The sequence below is a fragment of the Actinia tenebrosa genome, unplaced genomic scaffold, assembly GCF_029948245.1.
Source record: "Actinia tenebrosa isolate PJP-AT-01 unplaced genomic scaffold, QUT_ActTen_1.0 PGA_scaffold11__36_contigs__length_13525064, whole genome shotgun sequence".
NCBI lineage: Eukaryota > Metazoa > Cnidaria > Anthozoa > Actiniaria > Actiniidae > Actinia > Actinia tenebrosa.
The window spans coordinates 8,052,480-8,074,473 of NW_028292571.1; the positions used below are offsets into that span (position 1 = coordinate 8,052,480).

General features: G+C 36.4%; 2 protein-coding genes and 1 long non-coding RNA gene across 3 annotated transcripts; all 3 read right to left on the reverse strand.

Annotated features, from left to right (window-relative positions):
* Positions 1–1,346: 1,346 nt before the first annotated feature.
* LOC148912453 (uncharacterized) lies at positions 1,347–6,025 on the reverse strand. The gene is made up of 9 exons (XM_089027170.1): positions 5,987–6,025; positions 5,498–5,581; positions 5,169–5,349; positions 4,847–4,936; positions 4,615–4,686; positions 4,408–4,468; positions 4,121–4,189; positions 3,328–3,519; positions 1,347–3,132 (listed from the first exon to the last, which is right to left on the reverse strand). Coding segments are annotated over exons 1-8 (597 nt in total). The 3' UTR covers positions 1,347–3,132; positions 3,328–3,518.
* Positions 6,026–8,690: 2,665 nt separating this feature from the next.
* Positions 8,691–11,392, reverse strand: LOC148912454 (uncharacterized). The gene is made up of 6 exons (XR_016119282.1): positions 11,177–11,392; positions 10,961–11,078; positions 10,673–10,891; positions 10,211–10,295; positions 9,660–9,834; positions 8,691–9,429 (listed from the first exon to the last, which is right to left on the reverse strand). It is a non-coding gene; the product is annotated as an uncharacterized LOC148912454 (long non-coding RNA).
* Positions 11,393–13,746: 2,354 nt separating this feature from the next.
* LOC148912455 (uncharacterized) lies at positions 13,747–14,811 on the reverse strand. The gene has a single exon (XM_089027171.1). The coding sequence runs from the start codon at positions 14,809–14,811 to the stop codon at positions 13,747–13,749; it is 1,065 nt and encodes a 354-aa protein (XP_088883297.1).
* Between the last annotated feature and the right edge of the window lie 7,183 nt (positions 14,812–21,994).

Consider the following 21,994-nt stretch of genomic DNA (forward strand, 5'->3'; position numbering starts at 1 on the left):
GCACCTACAATCCATAACAAATTGAACACCGTAAATATGTACGCAAAGAATAATTTATCTATAGAGAAAAAATATCGCTCTGGGATCCTCACGAATACCCTACATTTCATATTCTGGCTGCGTTATCAGCGTGGTTGGTCCTTGTAGTGTAGGGGTTAACACATCGGACTAGAATACCGAAGACGTGGGTTCGAATCCTGCCAAGGGCATTTGATATTTTTCTCTTATTCTCTCTACTCCATTATATACACACCGAACGCATAATTTATTACTACTATACTATGTCTATTCTTTGCGTACATATTTACGGTGTTCAATTTATCTATAGAGAAAAAATATCGCTCTGGGATCCTCACGAATACCCTACATTTCATATTCTGGCTGCGTTATCAGCGTGGTTGGTCCTTGTAGTGTAGGGGTTAACACATCGGACTAGAATACCGAAGACGTGGGTTCGAATCCTGCCAAGGGCATTTGATATTTTTCTCTTATTCTCTCTACTCCATGTATAAGTTGAATAAATTCAACTATTCAGCTCGCATCATAACGTTCCCTCGCATACCGAAATATTCAACTAAACTGTTCCAATTAGTAGTACTAAATGCCTATGTATTAGATCTACAATGAAATCCATTATTTAGGGCATTAAAACATTTCTTTTGATTTTTTCGCGGTAATTTCGACACGTGTGACAATTTCGTTATAATGTGCTAATTTCGTTATGGCCGCAAGAAGGTTGATACAGTTACATTATAGCGACTTGTGCATCTTGGTATAATATACAAAACAGAAAATTGAAATATAGAAGTATATTTCTTTATTCACAGAGATCTACTGGCCCTGGTTGTACACTGAAGCCTGGATAGCGCTGTCCGGCGGATAAATCCTTATCCAATAGGTAAGTCGATGCTGTTTTCCAATAAATTTATCCACTGGATAAGATTTATCGGTCGGATAGCGCTATCCAGGCTTCGTACAACCGTGCCCTGGTGTGTAAAATTGTGTGTCCAAACGATGGTAGAACTTTAAAGTGCGTCCCGACGTGTTCCATCAGCAGGCAGTAGATAGGCGCATAATGTACAGACTGACGTTTGCAGCCAGGTATTACGTACGTAGATTGCGACATGATATACAAGATTCAGTTTATCCATTGAATACGTTTCCATGGTAACCCATCATATACCCAACGGAAAGATAGAGCTTTCCATATTCCGTTCTATTCAGACCCGTAAAAGGGGGAAGGGGCGTGGGGTCCTGCCCTGATTCCACGGTTTTGTGTTGTAACGGGGTTTATTCATCTGAATCGAAAAACCACCAGAGTATGGTTCTAGAAACTGCGTAAATAATTGTCTTAGATAAGCTATTTTTTATTATTAAAAATTGTTAACAAACCTTTATTTTATATATTCCGAGAGAAACGGTGGCTTCTTTATTACATGAACACGATCACGTGACACGAGTGCATAAGCGCAATTACAAGTATGAACACTTTTTTTCAGTTCTTTGCGCTTGTGTTTATGATTGAGATAAGAAATGCTACAACCTATCTATAACTATCTGCACCAAGAAATGACTTATGTTTCATTAGTTACTCCCTTTATCGCAGATACAGCTAAGCTACTGTATGATAAGTAAGAAAGCATGGATAAGGGCAATTTTATTTTCGATCAACAATTAATAATGTCATATAGGATTAATTAACAAATAACTATTTTAGAACGATTTCTTAGGGAAAGAATTCTATATTCTCTAATACTGTAAACAAATTACAGAAACATTTTTTCTTCTATGTGCACGGTCAACGTTATATAACAATGGATACAGTCAATCAAAAACCTAGAACAATACGTTTCCCAACCATTCCTTTCCATTAACTATATTTTGAGGTACGGTTCATGGTACTGTCCACGGTTTTTAGTTGAGCGGGCTCATGTTTTACGCGACTTGAAGTTGCGAAAGGCCGATTAGCACTCTTATTCAGTCGTTTCATATAAGGCTCATGATTTATCCATTACGCATGTTCTTATACAATTTCCGAGCTTACCGCCTCATCTATTATGGTTTGAACTGTAAAGCTAATAGCGTTTTTACTCCGTCCCTAGAAAGTTAAGTCACCACATTGATAGCAGCTATATTGGTGTACCTAACAAAAGAAACTAATGACAAAGTTATTGACAAAGGTACACCAATATATGGCAGCTGTGACGTCATGTCTGACAATAGAGATGGCAGCCATATTGGTGTAACTAACAAAAGAAACTTATGACAAAGTTATTGTCAGAGGTACACCAATGTGGCGGCTGTGACGTCATGTCTGATAATAGAGATGGCAGCCATATTGGTGTACCTCACAAAAGAAACTAATGACAAAGCTATTGTCAGAGGTACACCAATGTGGCGGCTGTGACGTCATGTCTGACAATAGATGGCAGCCATATTGGTGTACCTAAAAAAAGAAACTAATGACAAAGTTATTGTCAGAGGTACACCAATATGGCGGCTGTGACGTCATGTGAAAATGCTCTATAGCTATTATTATTATTGTTCATCAAAACAAAACAAAACTTTCATCCTCTTCATCTTCCTGCATTAACATCAAGTCATTTAGCTCCACTGAGTCCTGTTCAGCTAAAGTGTGATCTATGCCACTGAGGTTATAATACGTTTTCACTGGTGGCACCTGAACTGGGGTATCCCAAATACCACTCCATAACCGTCCCAAAAAGCAAACTTGGTTAGAGTAAACCATCCTTTTTTTCTTCAAGCATGCTGTCAATCCTGCATTAAGAGGGACATCAGGCTGAAGGGTATCCACATATTCGTCTATTAGCCTGATCTGCTCATGGATAAAGGAAACAAGTCGCCTCATTTCCTCCTTCAACATGTTGGTCTCCTCTTCACACCTCTTGCTCAGCCAGGACAAATCAATAATTTGTCTCCTTAGAGAGGCTGGTACAGTAGTGCCCCCATCTGTCATCGTAGAGTAAAGGCTACTTTTTGGATCCTTAGCCTCTTCATACAGGATCTGCTTATCAACAGGCAGTAACCCATTAACTTCTGACAAAGTCTTGTTGATTGATTTCACAACTTTGTCAATCTGTTTCGAAAGCTTTATAGCGATTGCTTGACCATCTATGAGGTAAAATGACAACAATCATTACAAGAGATTTTTATAATTTCCTTACCCAAATGTATTCCCTGACAATTCCCTGACAATTCCCTGACATTAAAATGTTTTTGGATTTCTCTGCCTTTTAGAATTAGAGTGGGGACCTGAAGCTAATTAAATACATACATTAATTATTCATGTGAATTTTGGTACAATACCTGCATAGATACTTTCGCTTTAGCTCTACCAAAAAACACCTCTCCAATGCCATGCAGTGCAACTTCAGCAACAGTTCACTTTTTCTTTTTTCATTCAGTCGCGACTTGACAGTAATGAAAACATGGGATACATCAGACCATCTTTCTCTTACATTATTTTTTTTTTCCATGGCTTTTATAGCCTTCTCGTTTCTGTATCACAAAAATGAATGATAAGTAAATACTTAATTGCTTGCTTCAGCTTCATGGGAAAACCCCTCCCAACACCCCACTCTCTCTATCTCTTCTGCAGGACCTCAGAACCAGTGTGGTTTCTACAGGAACATAGATTTACCAGTTTTCATTTCTACGGGCTGACCGAGACAGGAAAGAAGCTGCTGACACAGAAATTGGTATATATCTTTACATTCTTTGATTGATGACAGTCTGTAGAGACTTTACCATCATACCTTCACAATCACATGATGGCAGACATGACAGGAGGCAGGAACAAATGAATCTGGTTTAATGTGATTTACATGAGAAAGGATTCAGTTTCCCAGGGGAAAAAGACTCTATTGTTTTGCTTCCTGTAATGGCTGTCATCACGTGATGGTGGAAATTAGCCTCTGTTGCCCAATTTTCATGTCTTGTATGTTTTGTCGATCAGTGCGTATCAATTAAGACAGTAAGAGTAATATCTTCATATTTTGGCATTACAATTAATAGAATCTTGGCAACAAAATCTTTAAAATGTTCATACATTATACATAGTTTAAACATTGACAAAGCTACATGACTGAAAAGATCTTACCATTTAATTTTCTTTTCTACATCTCTGACTTTCTCTTGGTCTTCCTCCTGCACACAAGTTAATTCATTTCTGCAAATTAAGAAATGGAACTGTTTAGGAAATATATTTGGTTTATCACTTATAATTCTTTATTAGGAATTCTGTACTCGAGGGGAGAGGTGGATGGCCTGACACTACAGACTAACAATTAAGATGGAATGAGCAAAATCAGAAATCCTCTTAAAAGTACTATACTATTATATTGCTTGGTATATATACATGAATGCTACGTATCCACACTTACATACCTGAGCTTTTTAGCTGAAAGAAGGAGGCTTACGTAAGTTTCATCCCACTGCAGTATCAAACCTTTAAACATAAATTACACATATGAAAATAAATGAACACAAATAAAAGACAGCTATTTTCAGCAAGTGTTTCATTTCTAATAACAGCTATATACATATATGCATGCTGTGAAAACAGAAATTTCATGTAAATATGATTCAAAATACCTTGTTCTTTTGGCTTTAAAGCATCTACTTCTTCATCTTTCCACTCTTGTATCTTGACAGTATCACATTCAACTAGGTATTACAAGAATAAAAAATAGATTTAAGAAGAGTTGAAGAAATTATCTCAAAGCATGTGTGGAGTGCGAGTGTGTGTAATAGCATAGCATTTTAATTAAAGTATTTCCGTGATAATAAGTTATACATTTAAGAACAGATAGTGATAAATTAATACCTGGGAGTTTATCGGTAACTGCTTTAAGCTTTGAAGTGACATCCTTGAGAAGAGTTTCTGCTCTCAAATATTTTGCTTTAAGACTAACACCTTATAAAAAATAACATGAATTAATTTTATTATTTTGCAAATAACAGCTTTATCATAGCTGATCGGTTTTTTTCTGCATCTTAATTATATTTCTTGGAAAATGGATATGTTATGCACATGTAGTCATAAGCAACACAAACACTGCCATTCTGACCGCTTGTTTGGTGATATCATGTCACTGTTACAGTATATAGGCATCAGGGAAATGTAACTTATTATAATTTTTACATACCAAATTTGAAGTACAAATGATGACCGTAGTGAAGTAATCCATCAGTCAAAACATCGGTTCTTTTGTGAGCACTCATTTCTTTAGTAATACACGAGAACCTTCTCAAAAAAGACCATAACCGTTCTACCCCTTCACCATCTGTTAAACCAATACCTTCAATCCTTCTCGGACTATACTGGATCTTCAAACATGCGGCAAAATTGGGAAAATTAGTAAGCATTTGAGACACAAGGAGGATAGCTATTATACAATTGGTAAATTATAGAAATTAGGATACAAAATGGCATCAGTCATAAGACCAATACAAAAATAACTGTTTTTCTTCTCACCTGGCATGATGCCTTGTGTCCATAGCAGTGAAATATGGGTATGGCCACATCAACACCTTCTATGAGGCTTTCCTGAGAGGAGTACTATAAATTATGCAGAAATTTATAAACTAAAACAAGATAGCTAAAGTACAGACAAACCATACTTGTAAACACTATAAGATTTATTTAGTGTTTGTTACATTTTATGTGCAAAATAGCACAAAGTATTTCACACTTTTAGTGCTTGGAAATGTTGACTGAAGGGATGATTTAACACAACACATCCTACATCAAAGTTACATGCTATACTACATCAATATTCGTCTGCCACTTCTGACTTCAAAATACCATATGGGGAAGGGTAGATGTAATTTCTGAAATTTCTGGAATATAAGCCTGCAAATAAGATTGGCATTATAGTCACCCTAAAACACTCTAAACGTTTATATTACATAATACAAAATGCTTAATTTGATCATCTATATATCAGTCTATGATATTACTAACCTTTAAATGCTGTGACAAAAGACAAGCAATGTAATACATGATGATAACTCTACTTTTAGCATTCTCATTAAAACTTCTAAGTTTTTTTAGCTCATAAACAGAGTATGATATTCCGTGCAGAGAAAAGGAATTTAACACATTTATACAACAAAAACTGTTCCCTTGGGAAATTTTTTTATACTTAACATGTAATTAATCACTACTTAACACATGTAATTGAGAACTACTTAATATGTATTTAATTTGTATTTTTGCTTTACATTTAATCACTGCTTTATCCCTATTTATCAAGTACTTAATTCTGTCTTGCCAGCTAACTAATGTATATTTCATCCATACTTTAATTTTTGACTTAATATGTATTTAACCACCTACTTAATATATACTTAATGATTATAAAAGGTACAACAAAAATTGCACTTAAAATGGCCTTAATAACTACTTGATATATATTTGTCACATATACTTAATATATACTTGAATTGTATTTAACATGGCATTATCAAACTAGGTGTATAATGGATTGCTTAATCACTACTTCATCCCTATTTATCGAGTACTTAATTCTGTCTTGCCAGCTAACTAATGTATATTTAATTCATACTTGAATATTTGACTTAATATGTATTTAAACTACTATACTTTATATATACTTAATGTGCAACAAAAATTGTACTTGAATTGCCTTAATAGCTACTTAATATATATTTGTCACATCTACTTACTATACGATCTGGATTTCATGATTCCTATCACAATGCTATGCGCCATCTTCAAAAATTTATCAGAAGAGTGATTGTTCCTTAATTCACAATTAAGGATTCTTTAGATAGCGAATCATTCACTTCGGGATGGCTTCATGAATCCATTGCATCAATTGAAGAAGATAACAATACTAAGTTAAAAAAGTCTCAATCAGATACGAACCAAATCGGCACAAATAAACGTGTCGTATTCCATGCTCCTGGCGTTTCTTTTTGTACGTTTTGTTTCTATTACTATTGTGAATATGAAGATTTATAGTAGACTTCATTGATGCGGTATAAATTTGGCTGCATTTAGTCCCTCCAGCTCAGTTATCTTGGCCTTGTCATAGGTATAGTATAAGCCGTTGGAAAACGGAAAACCGCGTATCGGATCGTAAGTGTTCAGTTCTTGGAATCCTCTTGTTTGTAGTGTACTTTTCATCATATCATATAATTCTTCATGTTATGTATCATCTTGGCCTCTTCTCTAGTTCTGTCCGTCGTTTATTATCGTCAAAGCAAGCAAATTGAGTTTCTCCACGGGCTTTTCTTCTTGTTCTTGTGCTGCCCATTACCAGCCATAACGTATATTATTACTTCGGGGATGAAACGGTTTGTCTCTCATGTTCTGATTATGACAATAACATGGCCGGCTTTAGCTTACTGTTTTGCAGGCACGGTGTACTAATATATTTCCGTATATACTGACAATCTTCAATCTTCAATCTTCATTCTAGCAAAAGTAAATCTTTAAAGTAGTGCTTTGACTAGGTTGTGAGTTCTGCATATATTGGCGGACTATTCTAACGAGCTTTGGTAAGCACGCATTTAGATTTTGAAATTGAGGATTGGATTTCTTAGCCAATCATGATAAGCAGATTTATTGAATTATCGAAGCCATGCACTGTGCTTGTGATCAAAGTAAATAAGATGAAATCCGAGAAGCCACAACAATGCGCGCGAAAGTCCGCCAAGCATGTATCTTGTTTGGATTAGAAGCCGTCCTAATCTACGGCAAAATGCTGCCTTTTTTCTGTCTTTGCGTTATTCAAAGACATTTTAATGGACGTTGAAAAGTTTTATTCGTGGTACAGCGATCTTTTCTTATCGTAATCAAGCTGCTGAACTCCGAATGCGCGGGTTCTTAGCAGCATATTGTGCGAGAACTTTATAGGGCTTGCTGACAATAGGTTTCGAGAATTATAAGAACTGCTGACTTCGATTTAAAACAAGTCCAAGTTTTATGAAGAAGAATTCAAAAGGTATATTGTTTTACATACGGGATGTAAACTAGGAGGTTTCGAAATCCAACGTAGCCACAGAATACAGTAGTTGAAAGCCGGCTTGCCTTGACAGAAGATATTACATTACGAGCAAGCTTTCTTCGACCAAGCAGTAGATTTTGGAAAATGTAAGGTAAATATCTAAGTCATTATTGCAGATATATAACTTGTGCTTCTATGCTACCTTATTTAGGATTAACGGCATATATTTACAAACATGTTGCGGTAAATGTTTCAGTTGTCGCATCAGTATGCAGTGATATTGTGCAGCTTGCTAGCATCGTTCGTAGACGTACTACAACATATCAAATTTAAACTATAATAATGTCTTTATCGCAGCTTTCAAGCAACGATTTGTAGCGCTGTGTTATCCATGCTTTACACTGCAAAATTTTGCAATTGTGCTGCAGCGCGAGATTTTTGGCTGTAGCAACTGTACTTTAAAATACTAATTGAGTACAACTTTAATTTACATGGGGAGGGTGTATAAATACGGATTAACCTCATATACTTGATATGTATTTGATAATATAGTAGTTGTTAAGTGCGGCACAAATACCTATTAAATACCCTACTTAAGTACTACTTTAATTCGAATGGGGAGATAGGGTGTATAAATACGGATTAACCTCGTATACTTGATATGTATTTGATAATATAGTAGTTGTTAAATACCGAACAAATACTTATCAAATACTCTACTTAAGTACTACTTTAATTCAAATAGGGAGAGGGGATGTTCAAATATACATTAAGTACACTACTTTAAGTGTAATTATTGAAAAAGCAGTAGTTAAGTACAGATCAAGTAGCTTAAAAATACTCTACTTAACTTGAGGTTGAACAACTGAGTTCCTATTTTTGTGTATAAATACATTTTAATCCCTGTATAGATACATATCAAATAAAAGGTGGATTTAACAAAGTTGTTAAAATACAAGTTAGATACCTGTTCAGATACACATTAAGTCAAATAAATACACATTAAGTATTGTTCAAGTATACGTTAAGTAACAAAATTTTCCCAAGGGTTTCACATACAGTATGCATGAAGGCATAGAACCTGCAGCTTCTGATGGAATACATTTCCTTTCATACTCAAAAAATAATTATTTACCAACAGACTATAGAGAATTCATTGACATGAAGAATCATACATTGCTTGGCAATGCCATATATTTATGATACTTTGGTATTCTGTTATTTTACATCTGCGAAAAATGAACGGCCTAATCCTTGATATTAATTATTAAGTTACAGCTTCTTACCTTTCACCATGCTTTAGGTTATGAAATCCTTTAGGAAAATCGTGTTGGCATACTTGACCGAAGACACCTTTCTCATCAAAGAGCTTGTTTTTCCCCTTGGATCTCAAAGCAGTTAGAACCTCTCCGGCATGGAATTTACTACAGTTCTGTAAAAAATAAGGAATAAAAAACAGTCATAGATAAATGCCCTTTCAATTGAGTGACGTTGGAGTGTGCATAATAAAAAGTCATTAAACATGTCAATTTTAATAGCAAAGAGATGTAATTTTTTCTCTGAATGTAACAAAAAGAGTGGAAAATTTGTCTGCTGTGGGCTACAACAAAAAAATACATGGCCATGCATGAATAATCTGAAGTAGATCGGAGAGGTTTTTACCTGTTCCATCTCTGCCCCAGCTTTACCATAGCTGTTGACAAAGTTATCAACATCATCCTGCATGATCTGCAAATAGTAGTGTTCCATGTTTTGGTGTTCCTAAATGATGTCCCTTCTCCTTTTTCCTGCATAGTCCAAAACACCCATCCATGCTTTCAATGAGAACACCCCCATCCTGTTGAAAAAACAAAGAAGAGTAAAAAAAAGGAATCTAACAGTATATATTCATTTGAAGAAATAGAAAAATTGTGCACGCAAGTGCTTGCCCAGGGATTGTAAATATGGGTGGCTGGGGGAAGTTCTTTCATTGGTTATAGTTCATTGCTAGGCTTATTATGGCCATGGTCACGTGGCTATTAGTCTCCCTCGCATCCGTTTTTAGTGTCAGTCGTCACGCAACGCTCCCTCCGTACAGCTGCAATGCATATGCCCCTCTCCACTCACTTTGAAAAAGGCTATTCTGCCGTAATGCTATCCTGAATAAGACATATATGCACTTCCAACTAATAGAATCATGATATTTATGATAGTTATAATACGAAAATAGTTACCGTTGGACATAAAGGACACAATGCGCCATTGTAGAGGTCTTTAACATACTTTGTCAAATGCCTGTATTCATACATCATGAAGTGCCTACATGTGAAAAAAAAAACAGTTCAATATTGTTACTTCGATAAAAATGTTCAGCAAGTCAATAAGTGAATGTTAATTGAAAGAAAATATCAGTTTAATGTAGAGTAGAACTTTCATTTCTAGCCTTTACTTTTTGGACATACGTATTAATGGGAGGCACTATTTTGCATGGCAAGTTTGATTACTCTAAACAGTTTATATACAAATACCTGAATTCTTCAAAGCAATCTGAATTCAGTATATTATAAATTGAATTCACCTAAAATACATATAAGTTAAACCATAATTAAAAAACAAAATAAACTATCACCATTTATTATTGACCCAAGATTTTATAAAATACTTTGACACAAAGGGTGGTACCATATAAAACCTACATGTGTTGGTTGCAGTTGAGGATTCAGTTCTGAAATGACTTCTTAAGTTTAATAGGGACACTTGACAATGAAGGAAGACCTTCTCAGCAAGTTCCATTAGTTTGAAGCTAAATCCTGTAGTGGGATTGGCTGGTGATCCTGGCCAAAACTGACATTTCAACAGTGATACTGCTTGTGGCTAACAGTCACAAACTTCAACATACTTTAGGTGATGATTTCCTGAAATGCATAGTATTTACAGAAATTAATAGGTGTCCCAATAATAAATAAATATATTTTATAGATTACCTGAGGCATCCAAGAGTCTAAACAGTTTAGTCGTCATTGTATCGCAGGTATGGCCATATATAGCCAACAACTGATTCATAGCGGCATAGCAATGATATAGCGGAACAAATACTCCCTCCTGTCAAGAACAAAAAGAAAGTTGCTAATTATGATATCGTTCAACTGACTAAATGAATTCTCAATGGAATCTATCACAAATTTAATTTAAGGACATGCCTTCCATTGCTCAAGTACATGAAATTTGTTTCTGTTGCAATGTAGTGATTTTGCACATCCCGCACAAAAGAACTGGTGAGGGCCACAGTATTTACATCGTGTCGTAGCGATAGCATCGACGCAGTTTACGCACCGCACATTTTCTAGCAGTTGCTGTTCTTTTATATAAGAACTTAATAAATTCTCTCGTACTTTATCCCAGTTATCAGAAATGCTTAAAATACGTTTTTGATGTTGTGTTTTAAATTTAGATGCCTGGTTATAAAGATCGTCGAGAGGGATGTTTTGGCTTTAATTTGTTCTGCTGTATCCTCGCTGCTTTCTTGATTTCGATTGTCCTTTTGAGACTCCGGCTTTCCAGGATCAACTCTCAGTGGAATAAATACTGTTGCCTTTTTTCCATCGCGCCCAACATTCTTGACTTTCAATGAAACGGGTTTTAATCGACGCATCATAAGCTTAAATCTTCATAGATTACTGTGTTATTGTTGTTAAATTTAAATGGAGTCCTTATAGTTAGATATACCAAGATTCACCAGTGAAAAGATTTGATTGGTCGAATTGTATATGAATCTGTAATTAGTTGCTCAGATGACTTAGATGATCATTTAAGACGGCTTCGACCCATTGATCTACATTTAGTTTAGCTGGGTATTAGCCATTTAGATCGTGTGAATAGGGTGTTTATATTGTGTCAAATAAACTAAACTAAGCTAAACTAAACTAAACTTATGCTAAGTAACGGGGAGCGCGCGTATTTATGTCATAATGCTTATCGGAGTGCAAGCGCTACAAATCAATAGATTATATCGATTAGATTGCGCTAAAAATACATTGAATTTAGTTTACTGTTAGGGACAAAATCAATCTACAATCAATTAGCGCACGCAAAGTTTTCCCCCATACATGAAAATGGGACTAAGAATGAAGTGCATGACAACGCCTCTAACGGATTCCAATTTCAAGCCCGGCAGGAATATACGTCGCTCCTGAGCTTGATTACTCAACTATTGAATCATTTATTTTTTTGCCAGGCCCTATAAACTACGAAACCAAACTGGTGTTAGCTAAACTGATAATTCATTCATTGAAAATATTTTCATTCACATTCAGGACTTCTAAAACGAAAAGCATAAAAATTAAGCATTGATTTTTGCTTACCAGCTTCCATGATAATGCAGTTTTGTCCTGAAAAAGTAAGATCCATTGTAATTTTAACTAAACCTCATATCGTGTTGAAGTATCTGAAGTTATCTTCCATTTTTCAAGTAAAACCAACCACATAAGCGAAAAAATGTACACCATACAGAGCTTTGTGAAAGATTTTTCAAGAGAAAAATACCCTTGTGGGGTGGCTGGTGGTGGGTCGTGTACACGTTACAAAAGTCCTGTACGGGAGAGTAGTAAGGTCGAAATTATTTCTCGCCCGAGTCCTACGCCGGTAAAAACCTTGACATAACATGGCAGAAAAAAATGTTCTGCAAGCAAATACTTTTCTGCACGAAAATTTCGGTCATAGATATCGTAGAGGAAGGGCCAAAATAGTTCTTAAAAAATGAATCCCCCATCGTAAGGATCATTTTGATCAAGGTTTTTGTGGACCTAGAGGTTTAAAAGACGATAAAAGATGCCCATAACGGGGTTTAAAGTGTGTTCATCAGAAAAAAACTGCTAACATTTCAGTCAGCTACGATTTCAAGCTCACACCCCCTCATGTGAGCCCATACAAATTATGTCTCAAAAACACGGTTTTTGGTTCTTTTCTCAAAATAATGACTATCTAGGCAAAAAACAGAAGTGGATTCAGCTAATTCAACTATTCACGGACTGTATTATATGGTTTAGATTGAATTCTATTGAGAAAAAAAACACCGTACTTTTTGAGTTGAATGTACGCTATTGGACGTATTTTATTATATTTATTTTATTATTGTTATTTTATTTATTATATATTTCTTTCTTTCTTTCTTTCTTTCTTTCTTTCTTTCGCCTCTTATGGTTTCTTAGGTTTCGCAGCCTCGAAAACACGCTAACTACTAGTTAGCGAAATAATAATAATAATAATAATAATAATAATAATAATAATAATAATTTAATCACTTATTGTGCGTGCATTCCATACAATGATCATGCGCGCATTACAATAATAATATAATATATATATATAACTATATAACTATTTACAAATAAGATGAATAAATATATTGATGAATACTAAAAAAAACTATCAAAATGCTAATTTAAAAAGGTGGGTTTTAAGATGGCGCTTAAACAAACTAACATCTTTAATGGCGCGAAGGTCTGCGGGAAGTGCGCAGGCCCGTAGCTAGGGGGGGGGGGGGGGGGGGTGCAGGGGGTGCGTTCGCACCCCCCCACGCGAGCTAAAGGTCCGCTTTTTAAGCAAGTGAGATTTTGGCTGGTATGATATTTTCACGTAAAACTAAGTAAAAAAAAATCAATTTTACTTTAATAATTTATCTATACCTATGCGTCCTATGGGACTTTTAAAAAATAAAGTATATGGTTGGTCCACTTTTTGTAAATTAGCACCCCCCCAACAAAAATCCTACCTACGGGCCTGGTGCGTTCCAGAGAACGGGTGCCGCCACAGCAAATGACCTGTCCCCCAATGTTTTCCTTGTCTTGCGATTAAATGGGGCAAGTAATAAACCTTTACTAGATCTTAAGTTATAACTCGCCTTATCCTTTATGTTGATAAGCTCAGATATGTAATCAGGTGCGATACCATTAATAGCTTTGAAAACAAATAGCAAGATCTTAAATTGCGTACGTTCTTTCACTGGTAGCCAGTGTAGATCAACTAATAGTGGTGTAATGTGACAATAACGCGGTACGCAACAAATACGTCTCGCGGCAGCGTTAAGAACGCGCTGTATTTTATTAAGCTGGCACGCTGGAAGACCATACAATAGGCCGTTGCAGTAATCAAGACGTGATGTTATAAAAGCATGAATAAGCGTAATAGCATCATCTTTGCTTAAGAACTTGCGTATTCGACTTATATTATGTAGATGGTAGAAAGCTGCGCCGCAGGTCTCGTTGATATGAGCAGACATACTTAGCGTTGAATCAAACCACGCGCCTAAGTTTCTTACGCACGATTTAGTAATACGGTCGATGTTAACTTTTGAAAGTTGCTGTTTAGTTCCAATTAATAGAAACTCTGTCTTATCTTCGTTCAACTTTAAATGATCGTTAGCCATCCAGGTACGAAGGTCATCGGTGCAGCTACGCATTGCATTGATTGCGTTGTCGTCCTCACCTGGTGTGAAAGCCAGATATAATTGCGTATCGTCAGCATAACAGTGAACTTTTGGAAGGTGTTTTTCCACTATATCAAACAGCTTCCTTGTGTATATTGTGAACAAGAGAGGTCCAAGACAGCTGCCTGTGGTACCCATGTTTGATTTCGAAGATATCTGAGATTCCTCCGTTAACAGCAATACGTTGACATCTGTTATAGTCAGATACGAGGTGAACCATTTCAATGCATCTTCTACTACTCCAAACCTTGACATCAATCGATGTAAAAGAACATGATGTTGTACTGTAACAAATGCTGCACTTAAGTCTAATAGTACTAAGAGTGTGACCTTTTGTTCTTCCATATACATCAGTATGTCATTCTTCACTTTTATGAGAGCAGATTCAGAACAGAAGATTTACAGGTCATTTAGTATGTTTTGTCACGCAGTTTACTTGTGCTGTATAACTTTACTTTTAAGAACAACCTTTTGCTTTGGAAAGAGAGGAAAAAGACCTAAAAGAGCAAATATTCCAAATGTATGGGCAATTTTTTCCAATGTTGTTCAAAGATGGCGACTGGACTTTCCTCCCTCATAAGAGTATATATACATAAGAGCTCATAGCGACATGAGATACCATAGGGGATTTATATAGGAAAACAAAGGCGCGCGCGAAAAAAAAATGTTCTAGTGCATTTTTTTATCGATTTTTTACTCTTTTATTACGGAGTTCATTATCTTGAACTCGAATTAAAAAAAATTGTTTAGTTTTTCCAATTTTATTTTCATATGAAAGGGTGACTGGTGCTGTACAATATCTCTTTGCATTTCTCTATCCTCTTCTTAAAAACTGCTTTTGTACACCATATGCTTTTCATTTGATATTTTTCTTCTCAATTCATTCTTATCTTTGGTTCGTTTCTATTGTTACTTTAGTTTAGTTTAACTGATTTTGTTTATCCCAAACTTTATATATTTCTTGATCAATACGCGGTCCAGTATGAAAGCACTAAAGTTTTGGATTTACATGTGTCTACGGCCATACCACCGAGGAAAAACCGGTTCTCGTCCGAAACTCGGTAGGGCCAGCATAGTACTTGGATGGGTGACCGCCTGGAATAACTGGTGCTGTAGACTTTTCCCTTTTTGCATTTTTCTATCCTTTTCTTGGAAACTGCTTTTCAAACTGCAATGCAATTCACCTATTTCCAATTCAAATTTTACCCTTTTCCCCTCTCAGAACTGGCTTTATTAAGTGATTTTGAACTTTCATTTAGTGATGTATAAAATTCCTATTCTCTTTCCAAGCGCGTCGCTCGCAACCTTCGTGTAAAAATTCAGTTGGCAGGGGAAAGGCAAACATAACTCACGGTTAAAGTAAAAAAAAAGCCATACAACGTCATAAGACGAATAAATAAAACACTCACATTTTAATATATTTAAAAAACGAATATCATTTTGACGTCCTTTTATTTCGAAAAAAATTACCAGAAAATTATTATTTTGTACGAAAATACACATGAGCCCAGCTATAACACAGGAAATCCATCGGGAGCTTGGTAACCATTGCTTGGGTTCCTGTGTTATATCCAGTCTCTCTTTGTATTCAATCCTCCCATTCATTTTGTATAACTTGTCGAACGTTATTGGGATTTACTGACTTTTCACTCAAGACTCAGGCTATTTTCTAGTCACTGGTACAATTAGGTAAGTCATTATTTGATGTGCTTTGGTGTAATGGCTGATGTGAACAGAGAGGTTCGAAGTTAAAAGTAACTGAACTAGTGATTCATTGGACCAATATTGGACTTGCGATTTTTGTCTAAAAGGCCATGCCACATAAACGCCTTACAAAAACCTTGGCCGCAGTTTAATTTAACATAATAATCATTTTTATTCTTGCTGGTTCGAACTATTGTAGACCACTTGAAACCGATTAATTTTGTTCATGTTTAAGCCATCGCAGCCCATGTTTTTTTTTTTCCATTCAGAAAAAAACCTTTGTACAATTGTGTTTTTCTTGATGTAAACAAGAATGTACTTTATAAATGTTAACAGACAAGTCGTGCCTTTGTTCTTGCTTTTCTTATTCGACTGTGTCCAAAATTAACGGGCCAAAGTAATCGCTGGACCACAATATGAATAATTCTTCGATTGCGTTTTCGCTATTTCACTTAATCAGATGTATTCGTCCTGTGGTAAGCAAGACCATCATAATATGTTTATTCTTACTGTCATTTCAGTCACACACGTGCAGGTTTTCAACGAGTTTAGTATAAGCAGTACAATCACGGTAATTAACTAATTACCGTAAACATCCTATCCTCTATTTAAATCCCCCCAGGGTCTTTTTATTTTCAGTCGCACACAGTGGAGGAGGGTCCTATTGGAGAGAGGGGTGGGGGCTCTTAATTGAGAGGGGGACCTTATTAATTTTGTTGAAAACCGCAGTAAGGTTATTAAACGCTGTCAGGCTGAAATGATTGTAAACTCCTTTGTAACCCCCTCGCATAATCTGTAGTGATGTACATGCATTTTTGTTATTTGATTCACCCCTGTGTTAGTCTCTCAGCGTATAATTTTAAAATTACTAATCGTGTGAATAGCCAACTAAACAAAAAAACGTAACTTACCAAAGCAAGCTAAAAAGAATGGTCTTAACTACCTCGTTCAAATGTTCCACTTGGTACATTCTCCGATGTGATTCTTTAGAGTGTTTGTGAAGGGGTGGGGGCCGGCTGCGGGGGGGGGGGGGGCTAAAAAAGAGAGGGGGGGCTTAATTAACAAATTTTCCTCCTTTACAAAGGTTTACAAAAGGGGGGGCTGTATTTCGAGAGAGGGGCTAAAATAGCGGATTTATTTTGTATAACATAATAATGCTTTCCTTGTGCCTCTTGTGGACATTAAAACATGCTAAAGTTCATTGGTTAATTTAGACATGCCTCAGAAATTTTTACTACTTAAACTTTATGTATCTGATTGGCAGAGAGTGCTAACAGACAGCGAATGACTATATTTTATGAGGTTTTGATGATGTCCTGATTATCAATGGGTCGATGCTAAAGCGTTATTGGCCCAAGTCAATTGCTTAAATGTATAATACAAACAAAGAAACTTTAGAAGAATATAATAATTCTTTTAAAAAAAAGTGTTCAAAATAATTCAGTTAAAAAAAAAAAAAAGAACGAATAACCTAATACAGATACACAAAACAAGCCATTCAGTTCTTGTGCCCAAAACCCCTCAGCTTCTTTTCTAGCAAGAAAGGCCTGTACCCAGAAATTGTGACCATTAATTTGACTGTCTATTAACATTTGTTTTGCCATAATTATATCTGTTTCCTTCCCATTTTTGTGCAATTTCGTGACATGTTCCATCTGGCTGAAAGGCATCATATAAATACTTTATTTACCAGTCTCATCTAGGTCTTGTTTCTTCTTGCAAAATTGCAGAAGGGACTGGGTAAAAAATGGCCAACATTCGCGAGTATCTTCCCCCCGCTGGACCTTCCATGCAGCTTGTTTTTTTTGCAGATATAAAACTCCTAGATTTTAACTGTAGGTTCAACCAAAGACTCCGCTGAAAAATTGCGCTGCCTCGGCCTTCATATTAATATGCTAAATTAGTCGTAGTGTTCCTAAACCCAATTAAAATTCAGTTAGCACAGTGAGAAATTTAGTTGATAAATCATAAACATTATTTCGGCATGAGTTTTTTTGATGATATTCTAGATATTACAGTATATTGAGTGTATTGTGTTATTCTCGTCTCGAAGCTATAGGCTGTAGGGCCCATTCCCCAATTACCCCCGGCGGGGTGTTTGCACAACCTGCTCTGTCCCGAATTCCTCCCCCCACCTTTTTCTCCTCTCCGTCGCATTCCCAACTCACCTTCAAGTTTTTCATTTACCTAGCCTGTGCAAACACAGTAAATTATTTTATTATGTGTGTTATAATAAAATTATTTTCTTTTCTCCTTTTCCTTTTCTTCAAAAGCAAAAATAATGAAATGCCCAAAATTGAATATAAAACAAAAAAAAATGGAAGAATAATTAAAGCAAAAAATTTAGTAATTCATAGTTTTTAAAATAAAAATTTCTCCTACAGTACTTGGTGGCATTTGCAATATCCAATCAACATTCGGCGCACAAAGAAGATGCTTAAAATAACCCATCCAAAAATGCTTTACTTGACAACCAATCAAAAACCATCAATACTCCTGTCATACCACTCCCAATCAAACTGCGCAATTTGTACCTACATGCGCCTCTTCCAAACATTGAAAATGTCCAATTTGGAGAGAAATTTTTTTATTTAAAAAAAAAATAAATGCGAGAAGTAAGGTGCTCAAACTTTTTTTTAGTAGCGGAACTTTTCTTGTCTCTCCTTGCTGTTCTTTCTCTTTTTCCCCTCCCTTTAGAAATGCAGCCTTTTTAAAACTATCGCAGATCTATGATAACATAAATATTGTATTCCCCAAAGCTCCCAAGCTTAAAAACAACGCCCCTCTAACCAATGGCGCTTTTTAGTCATATCATTCTAAATGACTGAAAATCAGAAAAAGAAAACTATTGTTTGAGATCTACGTATAAAACTTTTACACCTCGCTACAATGAGAAATTCAAAAAAAGTCTTGATTTTTCTCCCTTCCCCTCTTTCGTCCGTCCGCGGTGGGTGTTCTGATTAAGTGCAGAAGTTATTCGTTTTACGTATAGTTTCTTTTTTCGTTTCTATCTTGGTTCTATTTCCCCCCATCTCCTGTTCGTGTTTCCTTCTCTAAGTCAGCTTTTCTTCTCCTTTTGGTCTGGCCGCCTCCGCTATCCCGCTTCTCTGGGGCCATAAAGTCCTGGATAGGGGTTTTTGTTGGCTTTTTTGTTTGTAAATGTGCTCTTTCTTCTTCTTCCCTTTCCTCTTCGTGGTCTGTAGTACTATGTTCATGTTTGGGTCCCATTTTCATTTTGCAGAAGCTTTTCAGAAAAGTCTCTTTCTTTCTTCTCCTTTTTTTCTTAATCTTGTTCCCCACCCCTTCCTGACTTACCTTGTTCCTCTTCTTTTTTGTTTTTCCTCCCTTTCGTCCTACTGTCTTCTATGATACCTGGTCGCGCCATTCCTACCTTCCCTTCTACCCTTCTCCCAGGCCACGGAACCATTCGTCTATCCCCCCCCTTCCTTGTCTGCATCTCCAACGGAGCCCTCATTGTCTTCATTCTTTTTATGGCTTCACTATTCCTGTACCTTTCGCTTCTTTACTTCCTTTCCTGGCGTTCTGCCTCTTTGTGTCCCCGTCCCACTTCCACACAACCCTCTCATCTTTTCTTCTGTGCCGGTGTTGACGCCGCGTCAAAACCGTGTTTGCCAACAATGGAAATGCAACACGGACAGCGGCTCTCGGCCCAATCACACGCACACCCATATACGTATCTAAATAATTTTGTAATAACATTTACTGAGACATTAGTAATTCGGGATATCATTAAAACAAATTTTTATTGGCATTGTTCAAATAGATTACTGATACATGTGGGGCCCTGATTTTATCTGTGGCATACTTGTGCTTTTCATTTTCCGATGTGATTGCCTCTTGGGCTAAGCCAATTTTGTCTCTAAAAGCAAAGATGACCTCGGTGACAAAAGCAGATTTATAATAATTATTTATTGTTTTAATTCGAGGGTCAAGATAATGCCCTCCCAGTATAGGAAAGAGTAAAAAAAAAAAAAGAGATGGCAAATCACTAGAAAAATTTAGGTTTTCCAGGCAGGTGTATGTTTTTTCCTAATCAGTTCCCCTATGGTATCTAATGTCGCCTCTTCTGTATAAAATACTTACTAGCACACATCGTTGAAACATGAGTTCGGTATCCCCATTTTTAGAAGAGAATTGGTTCGCCATGAAGTGAATTTAAAAACTTTCGTTTGGTTTGATTGCTTATTATTCCCCCGATATTCACTCGACGTCAGGAATATTTTTAATTATGTTATATTTCATAGTATAATAATAATTAAAAAATATTAACAATCACCAACCAACCATCATTTGTTAAGGTATTATCATATAAGCTTTTTAGGGAGAAGTTCCTTTTGCCTTAGCCACTCGAAAATCGCATTGTGTCAATAAACTCTATTATCAGTACGTATAGGCCATTAGCTCCTGGACCTCATTAGACAATAGAAGAGAAAGGGCATCGAAAGATGTAACTACTTTCAAGACTGCTCTGAAATCAGGCTAACATTAACTTGCTTAGAGGTGGTGAGAGGGTTGATTTAAAACTCGATAACTTAATTTACTAAGGGGTTTGGGAAACTGTTGATTTTTCTTAGGCGGTAGGTTAAAATGTTTTAGAAAAGTGGGTTTGTCAGTGGTTAGTTAATACATTGGGAAGGGTTTATTAAGCAACTTAGGGAATATTTTTAATGGAGTTTGTTAACTTACAGGCTGTAGGGGGTATGTCTCAGGAATGGTTTGTTAGTAAACAGTTTTTAGTGGTAAACTTAGACTAAGGTTATAAGATAGAGCCCAGCGAAAGCGAATTTTCACTAGCCAGAGGAATGAATGATACACAGACAAATTGGGGTTTTTTCCCGATTTTTGAACTTTTTGGCACCACAAGGCTTTGACACCTCCTGGGAAGTTCTCTCTTCAAAAACTCAGGAAAGTTAAGGGTCGAGGAAACGAGCCAAGTACTTTGACTGGGCTGCCGAGAAGCATCCAATCCAAATGTGTCTGTCAGATTCCATGTCAAAGAAACAATGTCCTCAGGTACCGATGAAGTTGCTTTATCTAGAAAAGTATTGGAAGCCGAGGTAAAACCCTTGTTGAACAAGCAAGGGAACCATCCCTAAACGCGACATCGTTCGTGTGACCAAAAGAAGAAGAAGACCAGCTGTATCAAATGGCAGCTTTTTGGTGCAGAATGCGAAATGCCAAAGGTGCCAAGTCCAAAATCTGAACATTTGTCTTGTTTATCACTCCCAAGAAAACGGTAAAATAAACACTTCATATCAAGCAGCATAAGGTTTGACTTCCTCCTTTCGCGCCATTTCGAGAAACGAATACACTATTTTCTTCTGCATGTGTATCATTCCCACGACTCTTTTTTCCACCCTGCCCTTTTCCTACGTGTTTGAGGTCCTCCCGATTTTTTTTTGTCGGCACGCGGAATAAGCCGCAGAAATGAGTGGGCCATGGCCGCGCTGAGGCATCCCTTTACTGCTGCTCGTGTTGGGTACCGCAAACGGGGGTTAAGAATATGTTTTACATCTACTATGAAAAAGGAGTGGGTTTTGTCCGAACTGTTAGCGGACCTTCAATAAGAGTGGTCGTATTTCTCATTTGAGGACAAAACTGTTGCCATTTTACTATGACGGACTTGCTTAATGACAGCTTTGACGATAATCTAACAAAGAGGAATTACATAAGGATTGATGAAAACTCCAGTGAAAACCCTAATTTCTTCTTGCCTAATTTCTTCCCCTCGGGCCTCCTTTAATACTCTTGCTCTTGTTGGGAAAAGCTTTAACAACAGACGTACGGTCATAACAACCTTTTTAAGATG

Excerpts from the sequence above, each read along its gene's own strand:
- LOC148912453 (XM_089027170.1), bottom strand. The coding sequence starts at position 6,025 with ATGTATTACATTGCTTGTCTTTTGTCACAGCATTTAAAG. Across the intron at positions 5,350-5,497 it reads GACACAAGGCATCATGCCAG|ATCCAGTATAGTCCGAGAAG; the intron begins GTGAGAAGAAAA and ends GCATGTTTGAAG. Across the intron at positions 4,190-4,407 it reads CTTTCAGCTAAAAAGCTCAG|AAATGAATTAACTTGTGTGC; the intron begins GTATGTAAGTGT and ends CTTAATTTGCAG.
- LOC148912455 (XM_089027171.1), bottom strand. The coding sequence starts at position 14,811 with ATGTATATGGAAGAACAAAAGGTCACACTCTTAGTACTATTAGACTTA.